Consider the following 18,105-nt stretch of genomic DNA (forward strand, 5'->3'; position numbering starts at 1 on the left):
GAGACTCATCATTTGTGCTCACCCTTAAAATAGTTAGATTACACAACTACCAATAGACGTTCGTACCTCGTACCTCTCTCACATTAATTGACTTTGGATACATCACAAGAATGCACACATGCTCACAACTGCTATACCACTGTCCTATAGATACTCATGACTCCAGATGCTATGAAAACTATTTTGAAAATTTATAACACAAAATTAATAAAGGATAGATTTCCGCTTCAATCGAGGTTCGATTTTGTAACTTTCAGATCTTCAGAATAATTCCACAACCAACCGAACAAACAGTTGTTCACTGACCTTGCTCTTCGTTAAAAGAGGAAGGCTGGTAGGAGCTACTAGTCGCCTCACCATCAAAGTACCTGAGTACCAACCGTGTGGTTTACCTTAGGCTTCCTGATTAATCAAGTCTTCTTTCCAAGTTTTAACACTAATTTGTTCGACAATCTTCAAAAATCAAAATCAAGAGAAAAGTGCATCTCCAAAATGTGGTTAGCTCTTCTCTGTTAGTGACTCTGGTCATTGTTTGAGGGTGTCTCTCAAAGTAGTCCAATTTGTAAACTCTATGAGAACACCAGAAAGCCCAAGCCCAAGCCCAAACAACTTCCTTAAAGAAACAGATGTAAGAAAAACAGTAACAATTTCCTGCAGCATTTGGTTCTCAACTAACAACTAGAATTCTTGCCCTAATTTAGACGCTTTCACCGGGAATGTATTATTGAGAAATCCATAAAAGAACTAATTATTCCGAAAGAAAACTAACAGTACATATCATAGAGTTTTGCTCTAAAATGAAATCTTGCGCAGAGTGAGAAAACATGCTTCTGAAATACAAATGTAGCATCAGTTGTGTATAAAACAAAAACCAAGATCCGAGATAAACCCAGGTAATGGATAACCAGATACCAGATAGGCGCATCTTGAACCCATCTAGGAAGAATCTACTCCCGAAATTATTCGAACAGAAAAGAACCCAGTTGCCATATGATAACGAAACATCATTCACATCAAGCATCAAATTCTGAATAAAGATTACCTACTTGGCCAAAGGTTTCCTTTTAAGCAGCCTTGGGTGATTTGTCAGGTAGGATGTTATTTGGAAGGATAAGCTCTGGAGGTACTTCACGAACAACACCCAACATAGAATCATACTCCTCGTCACGACGAGCAAATTTCTTGCGTAAAAGCTTCTCCAATTCGATTTCCTCGAAAGTCTTTGCATTTTCAGCTGCATGGACTTGTGCTAAGTTTGAGTAATTGGTTGCTGATTGAGAAATAAAGGCAATCTCTTCTTCTGTGAGTTTCCTTAAGAACTTTGCTGGATTACCTCCCCAGACCTGTGGAACCAATGATGTTTGATACTTTGATTAATAACTACTACTAAAGAGTTTCTGGATTAGACTGCATTATAACCATATTAGAATTGTGAATTAGAACCTAGGAACAGTCCTGGATTGTTCTTAAATAAGGGTCCTAACTCCTAACCCATTCTGGATTTCGAATGCATGGAAACTGAAAAGAGTTTGCTTAGGCAGAACTTCAAAAACCGCTACACCTTTACCATAGGTGATAATGATAAAGAAATCTAAATCCATGTGCTTGGATGTATGAGCAATAGCAATAATGACACGTACACTTGAACCTGACCGAAGTTAACAGGCCTGGCTAGGAACAAAACTCCTCCTACGCTCCAGATAATGCTCTCGAGGCAAGTTTTTGGATCATCATCAGTTTTCTATTGACTTGATCAGGTCAAAATATAATTAAGAGACCAACCAGTGATTACGACTTGAAAACTCGGTGCATTTATGCAATTTGTGACTTGGATTGAACAAAACAAAAAGGACTATGAAGTATGAGTAATGTCACTAACCTCAGATAGGCATCATAGATCATAAACAAGTTTGTCAAACATGAGAAAACTAGGAATACTGTAACTGGATACTGATAATACATTTCGTAGAGCTAATAAGCAGAAAGAAAAACCGACTCAACCCTGATTTACTCTCCCAAACTACATTGGCGTCTCTTCACAGTTCACACAAACAACTGAGAGTTCTATTCCACGCCTAGAGTAAAACCAGGAAACAGTAAATAACTTATTACCCAATTGGCAAGCATGACACACGGTAATAGATAATATTTGCACAAAAACAGGGGAGTTTGGCAACAAATTGGCCAAAGAAAACCTTGGTTTATTTCATGATTAGTCAAAGACAAACCTCTCCACATGGAATCCTTGTATTTTGCCTCACAAGAGCTCCAGCAGCTACCATAGCGTGTTTCTCAACAACCACTCCGTCAAGCAAGGTAGCACCCATACCAACAAATGCCTCATCTTCCACAGTGCAGCCATGTAAAACAGCGCTATGACCTGCTCAGTTCAGACATTAGTCGTATCTCGAGGAGATATGAAAGAGTAAAAAGTAATTAAATAAAACACGCACGGAAATTGTACGTAGCATATCTTAACAATAAACTAATTAACTTACCTACAGTAACATTGTCTCCTATAATAGTGGGCAATACTTTCCCACTAAGATTTGACTTTGCCACATGAACAAGGGAGTTGTCCTGTATATTAGTTCCGGATCCGATACTGATGTTGTTAACATCACCTGCATGGGACAAAAGAAAAAGGAAATCCCATTTTTCATATAATCAGCCGCTCTCTTCCATTTTCTATACAGGGTAAATCACATTACTGGTAAGGACAAGAAATAAAATGAACTATATGCTTGATTGGAAGATCTCGTCCAATTTAAACCCAATATTTGCAAATTTGAAATATTGGAGCACCAAAGAACATGGTGTTGAGACTATTTGAAAAACTAGGTTTCGATCAGCTGAATCAGGGAAACTCAGTGAGTTACTCGATTTTTAAAACTCTGGAATTGTTTAGGAATTGGAATGGCTACCCCACAGCCCAAGTAAATGGGAACCGCAGGCATTCCTAGCTTATCTAGACTGCAACCACCATAAGCGCTCTGTTGACAAGTAAAGAAGCTGCAATTACCACCTTCAACGTATGGGTTTTGCGACAGAGATAACACGATGAACTTTAATTGTCCTATTACAAGCTAAATGCCTTAATCTAATTCTTTGAAAAACTGCATTCTAGCAATATGTAATATGTAATATATATATATATATATATATATATATATATATATATATATATATATAAACAAAAGGTCCTCAAAATATTATTTTTTTTTTTGAAAACTTTGAATTAATATTGAAAAGGAAAAAAACTGTACAAGGTCCTCAAAATATAAAGCGAAAAAAATGCAATATCAGTTGATAAAAAGGGTATTAAAGAGGCGGTTACTCGTTGTGAATGAAGCTTACCTCTAAGAACGCAACCATACCAAATTGAGGATGCTCGCCCGACATGAACATCTCCAATGATAGATGCACTAGGCGCAACAAATGCCTCCTTATCAACACTTGGAACCTTATCGAACACATTCATGAGTGTTCGATGCCTTGATACTACAAGCACATAAAAAGCAGCTTACTGATAAATAACATACATACACAGTAGTGAGAACTAACAACCCTAAAACAGAAGCTCTGTTAACAAGAGCCGACCCATACCAAAAGAGTAAATTTTCAAAACCCTAAACCAATTCTATGTTTAAAACTAACAGGACTACTTACTAATTAGAACAATATAACCTACAAATTAAATGATGATTTTTCTTTCTATGATATCAATTTGACAAAAATCAGATAAAAAACTAAACTTTTGAGGATTACACACATCTGAAGATTGGGGAATGATAGAATCTAAAATGTGATGAAATTTCTAGGGTTAGAGATATAAATGAATTGGACAAATAATCTAGGGTTAGAGTGGGTAGGATGATTAGGGGGAAAAGAACTCACATTGCTCTTGGAAGTAGTACTTTCCTTGGAGGCGAGAACCAAGACGATCGATGGCTTGACCAGTTTCACGAATCCAGAATCCAACTGTGTAGATCGCTCTACCCAATGTTCCCATTTTTCTTCTTTGAGAGAGAATTTGATCGCTTCCTTACCCCTTTCGTTTACCTCTTCTTTCTACTTTTTTTTGCTGGATTTAGCTTCAAACCAGGGTGGGGGTAAAGAGAGAGAGATGAACAGGAGTGGAAGCTATAAAAGAGTAAGGAAAATGGGGTTTTGACGATTTATATAAAATCTCAAACAGGTCCCTTGTTACTTTATAAATTTTTATAGACACCCAAATTTGGGATGGATGATGGCTTTGAGGTTGGCCAAAGAGAAATGATTATAGAGGCTACAAAAGCAAACTTACTTTAGACATAAATAGAAATCGAGCGTTCATCAAAAGTGAAAAAGTTAATAAAAAACCATAAGACTGAATTACCTGGGATGCATGTGCCCATAAAAAATCAAAGAGAAAAGAGAGGACTCGAAAACGAAAACCATTGATTTCATGTAGGTCTGGAGTAGGCTTTGACTTGTAGCATTTTCTAGCATTTCTCTCTATGCATCTGACTGCATATATTTGTAGAGGAAATGTACTTGTTTGAGAACCGTTTTGTGAAGTCAAGGTATATGGTCGGCATAGACACAAGTTTCTTCTTGGGTTAATCCTATTTGCCCCTTAACCAGTGGCTAATTCACCTTTTTGCACATATTTTGACTAATTATTGACAGTTTTACTAGAATAACGGTTAGAGATTTGTTTTAATGCCTTCGTCATTTTCTAGTTTTACCTGTTTGTGAATGCTTTCCAGTTGTTCTTCACATCAGAGAGAGATCCTTGTCAATAGTTGTACAAGAATTCATATGGAGAGAGAATATGTTCTCATCCTTCTTCAAATTGCAGAGAATGATGATATGTCTGGCTTTTCTTTCCCCCAAACTAAAGAGTGAGAGATCAATAGAATGTGCGAGAGGCCATCTCTCTATCTCCCTTCGTTTGTGTCCGGAAAAAGAGAAGTGTCTATTCTCCTATATCTTATCTTTTCAACTTGAAACAGAAAAAGGGTAAAACTGAAAAATCATAAATGCATCAGAACTCCACTCATTCTATTAGTTAGAGCATCTCCAATGGGACACTCTAATAAACACTCTAAAAATTTAGTTGTCAAGTGCCAAATAAAGATTCTCTTTCCTAGTGTCAATATAGAGACACTCTACATTTTTTTTGGTCTCCAATGGAGATCTCTAAAATCTCTTACTTAATACACATGTCCCTCTTCAATTCAATAGATAAAAAGTAGCTGAAAAGCAAAGTTTTCTATTGGTTGGAATCATAAAGTAACACTTAGAGAGTCTAAAGTAGACACTCTCATTTTAGAGTTCTCTCTCTAGACACTCTATAATAAATGTGTCCAACTCATAATAGAGTGTCTAACAAAGTGTTCCATTGGAAATGATTTTTTAACAAAAACTCCAAAAGTCATATGTGGCACTCTAAGTGTTAGAGATTGAGTGTCCCATTGGAGATGCTTAGGGTTTGAAACTTGAGATTGGTTGGGAAATAGAGGTCACAAAGATGATTTGGTTGCCAATTGGGGTAAAATAGGAATTAACCCTTTCGACGACGTACTTCTGCCAAAAAAAGTGACAATAACCACACGTGCGAATTGCACAATATGGTTAAAGAAGACCCCAACTGCGGTGACGATTGGGACGAGATAATTGAATTGATTCAGTTTAATCCGATCGCCGACAGGACAGTTGCTCTACTTCCTCCGGTGAACAGAGTTAGGGAAACCTAGAGAGAGAGAAAGATTCATTGTTTTCTCTCTCTAGATCGTTATCAGCTACCGGAACACATCCCGCAACCTGGTAATTCATTGTTTCCATGAAAACCCTTTTTTAGGGTTACCCAAATATCTATAATTAATTAGTTATGAAGTATCAATCTCAATTTAACCCTAGATTCCATTTTGGTGTAGATTTAATGCAGGAATAGTAGAAACTTAAATCTGATGCAAGGAGTAGAAGGGGATGGTCCCTCAGCTATGGGTCCTTTGGCGAAATGGAGGAATGATTTTTCGAGGGCTTTTCAGTATTATCTAGATAGATCAACTCCACATAAAGTTCAAAGATGGATAGGAACTTCAATAGCCGCTTCAATTTATATTTTTCGTGTTTATTATATTCAAGGGTTTTATATAATCTCATATGGATTAGGCATTTATCTTTTGAATCTCTTGATTGGATTTTTATCACCTAAGGTTGATCCTGAACTTGAGGTTATGGATGGTCCTTCATTGCCTACAAATAGTTCTGATGAATTCAAGCCTTTCATTCGTCGCCTCCCTGAGTTCAAGTTCTGGTAATCACTTGTACTTGCTTTAGATATTTTGTTCTTATTTCGGTTTTCGATAGGTACCCTAGGATAAGTTTCTCATGTTTTCTTGATAGTGGTATGTGCATTTTAGAGTGAGGGATGATGTTCTTTGGGGAAGGTTAGAAATTGCAGAGAGCGGTCGCGGACATAAAAATAGCTCACATTTGAAAGCTGGGTTACAAGCTGACATGCACACACGTAACTCCGTTATCGGCACAAGAGGGCTAGAGTTGTTTTGCATACTACACCCAATGCAGATCAACTCCTTGCTAGCCTTGGTAGGGGTGCACCGTTAGTGAACCCATTTAGCCATGTAAACAACTTACTCAAGCCTGAAAACGTCCTTACATGTGCAATGTGCCCTAGAATCTAAAGACAAAAGAAAAATGTATCAGATAGTCAGGCTAGAAATGAAGGATTTGATTATATAAGGGATGGGACAGAAATGACATCATCCGATGAACTTCTTTGAGGAAACTTTCTAGAGTTCATCACTTCCCCTATTTAATACAGACATTTCTTAACTAAGATGACTTTTTTGCTATCATAGAATACATATAAGTTGTACTGGCTTGTCTGTGTTATTTTATGCTACTTAGAGTTCGTCGTGTATTATGCACACATGCTCATTTCTTTACCCAGTGAAATTACTTAGACATCTCAATACTAAGGCATATCTGTGAAGGTATTGAAGATCACTATCTATAGCAAATATGGGTATCTGTATCTTAAATTTGTTTCGAGCCCTTTTTTTGGATCCTTGCATAGTATGTGAGGTGTATTATGTACATAATGAGATAGTTGATACTAATATTGTTATGATACCAATTCATCAAAATATTTACAGAAGAGTCTTAGCTGTGATTTTTGAATGCTTTTGTTCATTATATTGACAAAATGCATTTTCTCCATTTTGTTCGGACCCATGAATCAGAAATAGAAATTATGTCGTCAAAAAACTGATGAATAAAGGACAATTTTGTCTTTTATGTCTGGATTAAGAACAAAGCTATCTAGTTCGAACAGATCATTTCGAGAAGAACTGAAATCTCAGGAGTTTCGTCCTCAAAACCCTACTTTTGGGTATCTATTGAGTATGATCTGCTGCCTTAGAATAGTACTTCAATGTACAAACATTTGGTTGGTGATATTGTCAGTTTTCTTGTATCTTGCAATATCAATCTTTTTGTTCCTTTTTTATGCGGTCATGTAGATTTCATAAAATGCATAATCTGACTGTTTAAACAACAAACCCTTTTATACTTTCAAATCTAAGGCCAACTAATGTACAAGCGAGTTAACCTACTTCCCCTGTTCCTTGGTTTTCAGGTATTCCTTCACGAAGGCATTTTGCGTAGCATTTCTCATGACTTTTTTCTCAGGGTTTGATGTACCTGTATTCTGGCCTGTACTTCTCTGCTATTGGATCGTCTTGTTTGTTCTCACGATGAAACGCCAGATCTTGCACATGATCAAATACAAATATATTCCATTTGACCTAGGAAAGCAGGTAAATTTACCCACTTTTAATTCCAGCTTCCCGGTCTTGTTTTTCTTTTTCTAATTCCGAGGTTCGGAATGTGTAAATGATGCTAACTTCCTTCTAATTTGTATAGAAATATTCGGGGAAGAAATCCAGTCGTTTACCAGCCGACTGAAAAATCAGTCGGATGAGTACTGAGAACCTGCTGGAAGGGAGAAAAAACAGGACTCAACAGGTATCCACTTTCTATTTTCTATGAAGAACACCACACTAAAATTTCGCTGGATTTGATTTGGTTTGTTCCATTTTCATGTAAATATATTATCAATACGAATTACTTTCACTGCAGAAAGATTTTTCATGTATTATAACTCTTATTTCTTAGGAAGAGTTGGAAAAGATTATGATGATGACTGTTTCAAGATTGTTTTGTACTATTTTAAAGTTGATTAGTTCACTGTTTTACTTACAAAATTGTTTGAGAACTACTAAATGATTCATGAAGGTCTGTTCATATTTCTTACGGATTGATCAAGTTAGGGTTTCAATTTGTGAATCGATTTCTGCAGTTCAGTTCTTATTTATATTTAGAATTCGATTTTACGGGTCTTGGGAGATCATCAGAGATAGTTGAATTTATATTTAGGAAATAAATTAGGGTTTCTAGCTATCAACACTCCATGAGCCTTTAGGGAGGACAATGACATCTTAAGGCATCATTTGTTTGGAAAATGTCTCGAGCACCCAAGAAGTTGGCGTGAATTTTAATTGGATGGTTGGATTCACGCCTCTTTATTTATGTTGATGAAACATGAAGAGTGTGAGTCGTTGGATCGTGATTCACACCAACTTTTTCAGGTGCTCAATGATCACTGTATTTGTTATTTGTTGTATTCTTTTTATTGTTAAGAATCTGAAGTGCAATTCGGTAAGATTCTAATTGACAACTCAACTATGAATGAATTAGTGTTTTTCGGGAACCATACAACTAATGCCACTGATAAGCCCAATCAGTTTGGATAGGAGACTTTTTCTTTTTCGTTGAAATGATTAGGACACAAGACTCATTCAGTTCCAACGAATACAGAAATATATTTAAAATCACAGGGGGTGATCATATAAAACTGCAATTTGCACAATAATGAAAAGAGTAGTTAGGTAGGTTAAAACGATCTTTCGACAGAAAAAGAAAGGTAGGTTAAATCGATCTCTCAACAAAAAAAAAAGGTTAAACTGAAAAAAACTATTTATGGTGCAGGTGTAAAGTGGGAATCTAAAAAAAAAGATTCTTGGGAAATAACCAAAAAAAAAAAGAACTTTTTATTTCAGTTTAGGTAGGAAATGAAATGACAAAAGAATGATTTAAAGGGCAAATTGTTTATTACTCTGTCATTTACAAGTATGAAAGCAAAGTTTTTGCCTCTTTTTTATTCTTGTAAAAAAAATTCTTTTTGAGAGAAAAAATGTAACAGTATATATTATTATAATGTTAGACTTTGCAGAACGATTCTAATGAGTATTTTGTAAATTTCATCAAATACAAAATTGTTAGAACTTATATGATCCAAAATCAGGCCCAAAACAATGACGATCAACATTAGACGTACTTGCTATTATCATTGTCGGCTTCAGAAAAACAAGAAAAAATGAAATCCGTCTACAGTTGGAGCTGAAATATCAGGTTTGAAATGGCTAAATTTGATTGGGATAGGACTTAGGAGACATCTCAAGGGATAAAAATGCAAGCTACATGTAGCCTGCATGCTTTTTTTGCCTATGGACTAAATCATTATATCCCAAATAACAGATGAACAAAATAAGATTGATAACCACCATCATTATTTGGGCTCTAAAGACCATATAAAAATTATTTAAAGATTCTTAAGGCTATACTAGAGATATGAAAGTTCATTCTGACTTTTACTTTATTTATACTTTCTACATGATGAATTTCACTTTCATTATAAATCAGATATGTGACTTCTGGATTTTCAGAGTTGATGCACAATCAACTGGTCAAACAATTGTTGGCATACAGTACATGTGCACGTGAGTTATGTCAAAACATGGATTACGTCCGATGCACATGGTGACATGGGTTATATCGGACGAAAAACATCAAATTATTTTCAGGATATTTCAAAATGTAATGTGCGTCGATTTATACATTGTGTGAAACATAAGACAAGGGGAAAGACATTTAGAAATGTACTCTGCACAAATTTATGCATTGTGTAAAATATCACATGAAAGATTCAAAAATATATTTTTGTTTTGAATATTGACTACAACGGTCATTACAAAAGCATTAAACACATCGATACGATGTGATAAACATGAAAGCTGCCGAGTTACTACTGGCCTAAAAGCCGACGAAATTAAATGACGTAAATCCACATAAACTACTTTATTTACACCAAATTCAATATTCATGGATTTGCACTTCCAACGATTTGCACTTCCATAGATCGAAAATTAGACCTCCCCATTACGAAGTAGATGCACTTACCAACTGCGCTACCAGTTGTTGGCGATTCAGTAATATACTAACATCGGAAAAATATGATAATTTGCCTGTGCATAATGTGATGTACAAGATAGTATGTTCCTGTACAATTTCCTTTTTCATATATAGAACAAACAATTTTTTCTTGTGCAAAAATTCGCTACATCACATTTTTTGGTCAGTTTAAACTTGACGTTTTGGACATGGTTGTGACACCCCAATCCTCAGCATAATTATAGAGATTGTCCCCGCTTTACACACCTCAGACCCAAGTCCACAAACAGGAGGTGTTGTTTTTGGCGAAGGCTTCAGAAGTCCACCCAAAAAACTTTGATATTTATTAAGTTTGATCACACATATAGGCTATAGTCTAGACTCCGGATACTGTCGCGTGCAATGTGAAACTATCACAATGCCACTTATTCTTTTCCCAACTCGAAGTTCCTTGACCGTATCTATTTTTTGATCTTTTGCCTAATCACCCATGAAAAAGTGTTTTTTTTTGGAAGACGACTGCGATCTACGTACGTCGTGATATTTGACATTTGATACATCATAGATGTGATAAGTTCGATAACCGCCCACTCAAACACTAACAAGATCGGGCTTATAGCCCAACAAGACAATGGCCTGAAGGCCAACAACATTATTTATACCCTCATAATCCCAATTCAATTAACCAAGGATTCCACCTTCTCTAGGATTCGAACCTGGGACCTCCTGTGCTTTCTGAAGTTTATGTCAACACCTTGAAACCACCTGGGCTACCAACTTTTGACCCCATGAAAAAGTGTTATAGCAAGCTTATTTACTTTTTTTTTTGAAAAAGAAGCAAGCTTATATACTTAAAACCGTGATGGAATGGCCAAATATCTAATAGTCTATGGAACTTTATTTTAAAGTAATGGCAACTATATTTCCAAACAAAAAAAATGGCAACAAATTTTGCATGATCACATAATATATTTCATATTCGTGCATATGATTTTTAGCCCCATAAAATTTTCTTGATATTTTAGATGAAAATCAGAACTACAGATTCCTGTTACAATAATTTGGAGAAAGGAAAAGTAACACAATATATTTTTAGAGATAAACCTTTTGTGGGAAATTTTTTAGAGATAAACCTTTTGTGGGAAGTTGGAATGGTTAATGGGAAGCATTTGTCGTTCTATTTTGATTTGGCCCATATATGAAAATTTCTCAATTTCATTGTCCAGTCAGTATGTATAAATATATTGTAACATAACCAAATTTCTCCCATTTTTAAGTTTACTAGGGTATACCCCGTGTCCTAGGGCACGGACACTTGTATCAATCAAATGTTACGAAATTTATTATTATATTTTTTTGGGAGAGAGATTTTTATTAGTTATTATTTTTCTGTTTCTTTTCTCTTAAATTAATTATTATTTTATTGAGAGAGAGAGATATTTTAATTTCTTTTTTTATTATTTTTATTTTTTATTAGTTATTATTTTTTATTAATTATTTTTTGTTTCTTTTCTCTTAAATTAGTTATTATTTTATTGAGAGAGAGGGAGAGATTTTAATTTCTTTTTTTAACTCTTGAAATTTATTTGTTTCTTTTTTTCTTAAATTAGTTATTTTATTTCTAAGAAGGAAAAAATTATTGTTTTTTAAATAGGTAACTTTGTTTCTACGAAGGACTATATTTTAAATTTTGAGAAGGGCTTCTAATACTTTATTAAAAAAGGATATTTGTCCCAGTTATCGTTTTTCCTTCTGTTTTATTATATAGATTCTTGAAATCCGTCTTATTTGTTGAGACTTGACTTTATATAAAATTAAATTCGTCGATAATATCACCCAATATTTTATACATGAATAAGAAAGAGAGAGAGGAGAACTATATTTTTGTCCTAGGAAAGGACGATACTACAACTTCATCTACCTTTCAGTAAATATGCAATGTTTGATAACTTTCATTTTTAAAAAGTATGGAATCAGAACCTAGCTCATTAGATTTGGCCTTAATTGCCAATTAAGGTCAAAACTGACAGCCTTAAAAGTCAAATTCAAGTAATGGGAGTAAGAACTTAGAAACTCAATTGGAATCAATTTTTAATTTCCACATGATTCTTGTACTTTTTGTTTTTATAATATATATACATAGTTTTTTACCATTCTTATAACGTTTGATATTTTAATAATAGTACTGTAATTGTTTTGGAACAATACTAATTAATGTTAAATAAGATCGTCATCATTGTAATTTCTTAATTGAGAAAAACTAATAAAGTGATAAAGTTTTATCAAGATCTAAACCTAATTTTTCACACTGTAACAGTTTTTTTTAACAAAGATCCACATCAACAAAAGTAATTGTGGTGATTGTTCCTTATACTTAGTTTACAGAATGAAATACTTTGTTTAACAACGAATCAAAATGTTATTAACACACAAGAAACATCACTAAACTCCAACAGAATTCTCAACCAATGTGAGTTTATTCTACAATACCACACTATCATGTGAGTTGACACCTAGATTTTTTAGAGTTGTATTGGAGAAAGGTTTCTTAACATGATATCTCTAAATAGACATTTAAAAAAGAGATTATTTAGAGATCCATTTTTCACACTTGACACTTAGATTTTTTTGAGTTTTCGTTGTTGTCTTGCAGTGGAGATGTTCAGTCAGGAAAAAGAGATCATTTTCCTTATAAACCGGTTAACACTCTGAGAGATTCAGTTATGGTTGTAGCCAACTTTCAAAACTGTAACAACCTTTCCAATTGGTTTTGTGTTTTTGATTTCACCTTGTAATTTCACACTGATTTCACCTTGTAATTTCACACTGATTTCACCTTGTAATTTCACACTCATAATTTCAAAATAAACTTCACTTTTTTCTAGGTATTGAAATGAGAGTCCTCCCCACGTTTTTTACAAAGTAAATAAACATTTTGAATTTTAATATCTCTTGAAATTTATCACAGTATCATTTTGGAAATTGGAAGGAGTGAAAAGTAAACGGAATCTGACAATTTCTACCCACACCGAAGTACATTTAATTTCTGTTTATATTATCTAAATGAAAAAATATTTCATAAATTTTTTTAAAAGTTGTTGGGATTATTAAAATAATACTAGTTCAATATACTAGTAGTTAGTAGACTTGAGAAGCCAATATATGGGAACTAGGACCTTCTCTTCTTCTCTAGTTTTATTATATGAAGGGCAAGCTGGCTGTGATGTTACCAAGTATATTTTCTCTCTCTCTAGATAGGCAACAATAATGCAGTCCTCCTCTGTTTCATTTTCTTGAGGGTATTGAACAGAGTATTTGTTAGAGAGGTGTGAATATTTGGGATCTTTAGAAGTCATGGAAGCAAAGAAATTTATATCTTTGCTTTTATTTGCTTTTGTCTTTGTTGGATTGTCAAACTTGTTTCTTGAAGAATCAAAACAAGTTCAGGGTGTTTCTTTTATGAGGTATGTATTTTGATTTTAATCTCATGACTCCATTATCATAGCTTCTTATTAGATGTGTTCTGGTTTTATCTTTTATCCATTGATTAACTTAACAATTTCATATTAATTTAAGAGAAAAAAAGAAAAGAAATATCCCACATTAATGTTTTATATGTAGCTTCTTATTAGTTGTGTTTTGGCATCCTCACATCGTACCGTTTCAAAACTTTTTTGATATTTTAGCTACGCTTTTCAACCCTTATTGTTTTTTAGTCGTGATAACATACACAAATGTGACCTTAGCTACATAGACAACATAAAGGCCAACTTTACCTAAAACTGCCGGACAAACTGTCACGGTCACCATCATACACGAAACTTAAAATACACAAACGATACATGATTAGGTGACTTTGGCTACGTAGACAAAGGTCAACTTCACCTAAAACTGTCAGACAAACTCCTTCAATCACCATCATACACAAAACTGTCAAATAATCTAATTTTTAAGGTTGCGGTTTTGGAGGATAAGAAAAATCTCAAGACGGATTTTTCTATGGAGAATATAAAAAGAAAAATTACAATTTACAAAATTAACTTTAACTAATTTTTTATTTTAATATTAAGGTCTTTCCTCTCTTTCTTATTTCTCTATTCTTTCTTCTTCTATGGGAAAAAACTCATCCGTGCCATCTTCTCCATAACTTCTAGACAAACATTTTGTTTTCCCTTCTCTTACTTATCTTTTTCAAATCTTTGACCCCTACTACCCTTGTTCTCTAAAATCTTTTAAACCCTAGAAATCATCAAACAAAATTTCTTGAAACTCTTAATACATCTTCCATGGGACGTCCAAAGCAAATTTTTGCATCCATTAATCCTCTTCAAGAGAGCTAAACAAATTCTAAACCCTAGAAATTAATTAATTTTAAGCCCTACAACATGTTTTGGGTCACTTCTATACATATTAGGTTTGTTCTCTATGTTTTTGGGTTTAGTAATTAGAAGAAACGAAACTTCTGAGAAGAAGATGAAGAAAAGAAGAAATACTTGGAAGGAGTTTATCGTTTAGATCCGTAGAATGATTTCGTTTAAGGTTATAAAAATTCTTTCTACATTCTTTATAGAAGTAACTTAAAATTTAATTTATTTAACTATCAAAATTGGAAGCCCTATAGCAATAAGCAGAAATAAAAAAGTTAATCGTATTTGACCAATTTAGTAAAAAAAAATTATTCTCCCGAGATTTTTCTTTATTCCCCAAAACCGCGGCCATTTTAAATTATGTTATTCTGACTTTGTCAAACTAGACTAGCCAACATGAGTGACCATGTTGATCTTTACTTTTATGAACCCTAAATTTATGGATATTTTGATTATCTTCCTTCTTAACATGTACTAATTAAATTTCTGAGTATTTATTTTGATGTATATTAAAAATAAGTTTCTTTCTCTAACTTCTCAGAGAGCTAAAGAGCATACTCCTAGGCATGGTTTATGGAGCTTCTTGGCCTTCAATGGAAAAACCCTCAACTACCCAAAATGAGCAGATCATTGCAGAAAATACACCTAAGTTTACAGTCCTAAGACCCAACCTTAGTTCTTGTCATAGTTCTCACACATATTGGGGTAAATCTGTCAATTGTTGCCCACCAAAAAAAGTATCTCAAGAACCCATTATTGATTTCCAATTCCCTAACCCTTCATCTCCATTAAAAATTCGACGAGCCGCTCACAACATCGACCCAGAATACATTAACAAATATAAAAAAGCCATAGCCATTATGAAATCCTTACCTTATGACGATCCTCGTAGTCTAATGCGTCTAGCCGATGTCCATTGTGTATATTGTACTGGTGCTTATAATCAAGAGAACTCTAATTTATCCTTACTAGTTCATGGATCTTGGTTGTTCTTCCCATGGCATAGAATGTTAACCTACTTCCATGAACGAATTCTCGGTGGTCTAATAGGCGATGAGAATTTCGCTTTGCCATTTTGGAATTGGGATAACCCCAAGGGTATGTTCATACATAATATGTTCATGAATGGAAGTCTTAACGATCCAAACCGAGAAAAGAATCATGTTCGTAAAGTTGCAGACATAAATTATGATTATAGTGAAAGTACATTAACTGATGAAGATCAAATGGATAAGAATCTTGCTTTCATGTATAACCAAATGATTTCTGGTGCAAAAACTTCTGAACTTTTCATGGGTTGTTCTTATAAATCTGGTGAAAACGGGTTCTGTGATGGGATGGGAACATTTGAAAATGCCCCACATAATACAATTCATATGTGGGTTGGTAGTAGTTTAAACCCTGAAGGAGAAGATATGGCTGCAAATTATGCATCTGCAAGAGATCCAATCTTTTTCCCACACCATGGAAACGTCGATCGTCTTTGGGAAGTATGGAAACAACTCCAAGGAAAGCTTGAGATAGAAGATCCCGAATATTTAGATACTACATTTTACTTCCACAATGAACACTCACAACTTGTTAGAATCAAAGTTAGAGATGTTCTCAATATTACCAAACTTGGCTATGCTTATGAAAAGGTCGATAACCTGTGGGTTAACGCAAGGCCTAAACCTTCGGTACCACCAAAGATCGCTCGTCATATATTGAAAATGAGAGAAAATAAAAGACATCAAACATCGAAGAATCAAAATGTAAGTTATTTGCCATATTTTGGTATAAATGGTAAGAAACTTGAAAGTACGATAAGAGTGAAGGTTCAAAGACCAAAGATAAATAGAAGTAAGAGGGAGAAGGAGGAAGAAGAGGAAGTTCTTGTTGTGTATGGTATTGAAATAAACAAGGATAAGTATGTTAAGTTTGATGTGTTTATCAATGCAGTTGATGTGAGTACAATTGGGCCTGAGTCAAGAGAATTTGCAGGTACATTTGTGAACTTGAAGAAAGGGTTGATAAAGAAGATGAGAGAAGAAGATGTCATTGTGAAGAGAAAGAAAGTTCTTAAGTTGGGTATCTCAGAGTTACTTGAAGATCTCGAGGCCGAAGACGAAAAGAATATATGGGTGACATTGTTGCCAAGAAGTGGGGGTGGAAACTGTACCACTATTGAAGGTGTTAGTATAGAGTACTTGCCAAGATGAAGATCAAGGAAAAATGATAATAGAAACAAACTCAAATAATCAGATTTTTTGTTGATTCCAAATCTTGTTTTTGTTTCTAATAATTTGTTCTTTAATATTTGGATTCTGATATTGTGCGGCAATAAATGTTTTCAGCTCTCTTTATGAATTTAACTATCCTTTCGCCTCTTTCTTGTTTTGTTATGCGCTATGAACTAAAGATTGAACACTATTATTTAAGATTGTGTCACGAAAAAAACAAAACTTGTGTTAGTTATGATTTCATTTGTTAGGAAAAATAACCTAATTAACTTGTTCAGGAATATGAAGATAAACGATGCGAAAGTAAAAGTAGAGACACCAAGATTATTTAACGTGGCAAAAAACCCCTCCAAACTAGAAGGTAAAAACCCACGGGACCTAGTCCAGAAATCTTCCACTATAATTAAATAATGGGTTACACAACTTTTCACCAAACCTATGGTGGATAAACTGAACAAAGAAACAAAGAAATAAAATCTCTTACTCCTTAAGATTTGAACAAATCCTAGATTACTAAAGGTTGAAGAAGATAACCACAAACTTAATTGCTTCACAAGATTAATAATCTTCTTTTCTTCAAACCAATATTCTGCTCTTTCAATCTCTCTTGAAAGAACCACTTCAGAAATCTCTCTTTCTCTGGCTTCTCTTTGTTCTGGAAGTTGTTTCATCTCTCTTATCTCTCTCTAACCTGAGAAGATATATCTGAGAGGATTCTCTTGTAACTCTCCCAACTTGGAGTATCCTCCCAACTGGGAGCTCCCAACTGGGAGGATACTCTCTAACCTGAAAGTATGAATAATTTCTTCCGTTTCAATCCCTATTTATAATGATAAATAAGGAGGTATTCTACTAGAAATAAGATTCCTTTTTAGGCTAGAAATAGAAACTTCTATTTCTAATAATTTGTTTTTTAATATTTGGATTCTGATATTGTGCGGCAATAAATGTTTTCAGCTCTCTTTATGAATTTAACTATCCTTTCGCCTCTTTCTTGTTTTGTTATGCGCTATGAACTAAAGATTGAACACTATTATTTAAGATTGTGTCACGAAAAAAACAAAACTTGTGTTAGTTATGATTTCATTTTCAAAGAAAAATTGATTTAGTACACCAAGTGGGATTTTTATTAAATTTATTAGTCGACATCCTTTACCAAGAACACATTTTTTTTTTATTTGGAAGGTATATACTGTATCTATTTGGAAAGAAAA

The 18,105-nt window shown here is 34.1% G+C and overlaps 3 protein-coding genes across 5 annotated transcripts; 2 read left to right on the forward strand and 1 right to left on the reverse strand.

Moving 5' to 3' along the window:
• Positions 1 to 724: 724 nt before the first annotated feature.
• On the reverse strand, positions 725 to 4,350 carry LOC147545223 (gamma carbonic anhydrase 1). The gene is made up of 5 exons (XM_086633701.1): positions 3,898 to 4,350; positions 3,358 to 3,501; positions 2,499 to 2,624; positions 2,229 to 2,380; positions 725 to 1,343 (listed from the first exon to the last, which is right to left on the reverse strand). Exons 1-5 carry the CDS (start codon positions 4,010 to 4,012, stop codon positions 1,065 to 1,067), a joined length of 816 nt encoding a protein of 271 aa, XP_086489827.1. The 5' UTR covers positions 4,013 to 4,350; the 3' UTR covers positions 725 to 1,064.
• Positions 4,351 to 4,770: 420 nt separating this feature from the next.
• LOC147545224 (protein RER1B-like) lies at positions 4,771 to 8,224 on the forward strand. 2 transcript variants are annotated; one of them, XM_086636570.1, is made up of 5 exons: positions 4,771 to 5,052; positions 5,474 to 5,811; positions 5,922 to 6,304; positions 7,649 to 7,829; positions 7,936 to 8,224. In XM_086636570.1, exons 3-5 carry the CDS (start codon positions 5,955 to 5,957, stop codon positions 7,975 to 7,977), a joined length of 573 nt encoding a protein of 190 aa, XP_086492696.1. In that variant the 5' UTR covers positions 4,771 to 5,052; positions 5,474 to 5,811; positions 5,922 to 5,954; the 3' UTR covers positions 7,978 to 8,224. The 2 variants fall into 2 exon arrangements, with proteins under 2 accessions (XP_086492696.1, XP_086492697.1); XM_086636571.1 differs by lacking the exon at positions 4,771 to 5,052 and having other exon boundaries at positions 5,474 to 5,821; positions 5,874 to 6,304.
• A 5,242-nt stretch (positions 8,225 to 13,466) lies between these two features.
• Positions 13,467 to 17,038, forward strand: LOC147545225 (aureusidin synthase-like). 2 transcript variants are annotated; one of them, XM_086635940.1, is made up of 3 exons: positions 13,467 to 13,494; positions 13,629 to 13,766; positions 15,211 to 17,038. In XM_086635940.1, exons 2-3 carry the CDS (start codon positions 13,657 to 13,659, stop codon positions 16,868 to 16,870), a joined length of 1,770 nt encoding a protein of 589 aa, XP_086492066.1. In that variant the 5' UTR covers positions 13,467 to 13,494; positions 13,629 to 13,656; the 3' UTR covers positions 16,871 to 17,038. The 2 variants fall into 2 exon arrangements, with proteins under 2 accessions (XP_086492066.1, XP_086492065.1); XM_086635939.1 differs by having other exon boundaries at positions 13,467 to 13,766.
• The last annotated feature ends 1,067 nt before the right edge of the window (positions 17,039 to 18,105 follow it).

This window comes from Eschscholzia californica, unplaced genomic scaffold (assembly GCF_041429995.1).
Source record: "Eschscholzia californica isolate CP2 unplaced genomic scaffold, dmEscCali1.0.p SCAF_4, whole genome shotgun sequence".
NCBI classification, from domain to species: Eukaryota; Viridiplantae; Streptophyta; class Magnoliopsida; order Ranunculales; family Papaveraceae; genus Eschscholzia; species Eschscholzia californica.

Coding starts and splice junctions, on each gene's coding strand:
- LOC147545224 (XM_086636570.1), top strand. CDS start 5,955: ATGCAAGGAGTAGAAGGGGATGGTCCCTCAGCTATGGGTCCTTTGGCG. Junction 6,305..7,648: donor CTCCCTGAGTTCAAGTTCTG/GTAATCACTTGT, acceptor CTTGGTTTTCAG/GTATTCCTTCACGAAGGCAT. Junction 7,830..7,935: donor CATTTGACCTAGGAAAGCAG/GTAAATTTACCC, acceptor TAATTTGTATAG/AAATATTCGGGGAAGAAATC.
- LOC147545223 (XM_086633701.1), bottom strand. CDS start 4,012: ATGGGAACATTGGGTAGAGCGATCTACACAGTTGGATTCTGGATTCGT. Junction 2,625..3,357: donor GTATGGTTGCGTTCTTAGAG/GTAAGCTTCATT, acceptor TGTCCCATGCAG/GTGATGTTAACAACATCAGT. Junction 2,381..2,498: donor AGGAGACAATGTTACTGTAG/GTAAGTTAATTA, acceptor TGAACTGAGCAG/GTCATAGCGCTGTTTTACAT.
- LOC147545225 (XM_086635939.1), top strand. CDS start 13,657: ATGGAAGCAAAGAAATTTATATCTTTGCTTTTATTTGCTTTTGTCTTT. Junction 13,767..15,210: donor CAGGGTGTTTCTTTTATGAG/GTATGTATTTTG, acceptor CTAACTTCTCAG/AGAGCTAAAGAGCATACTCC.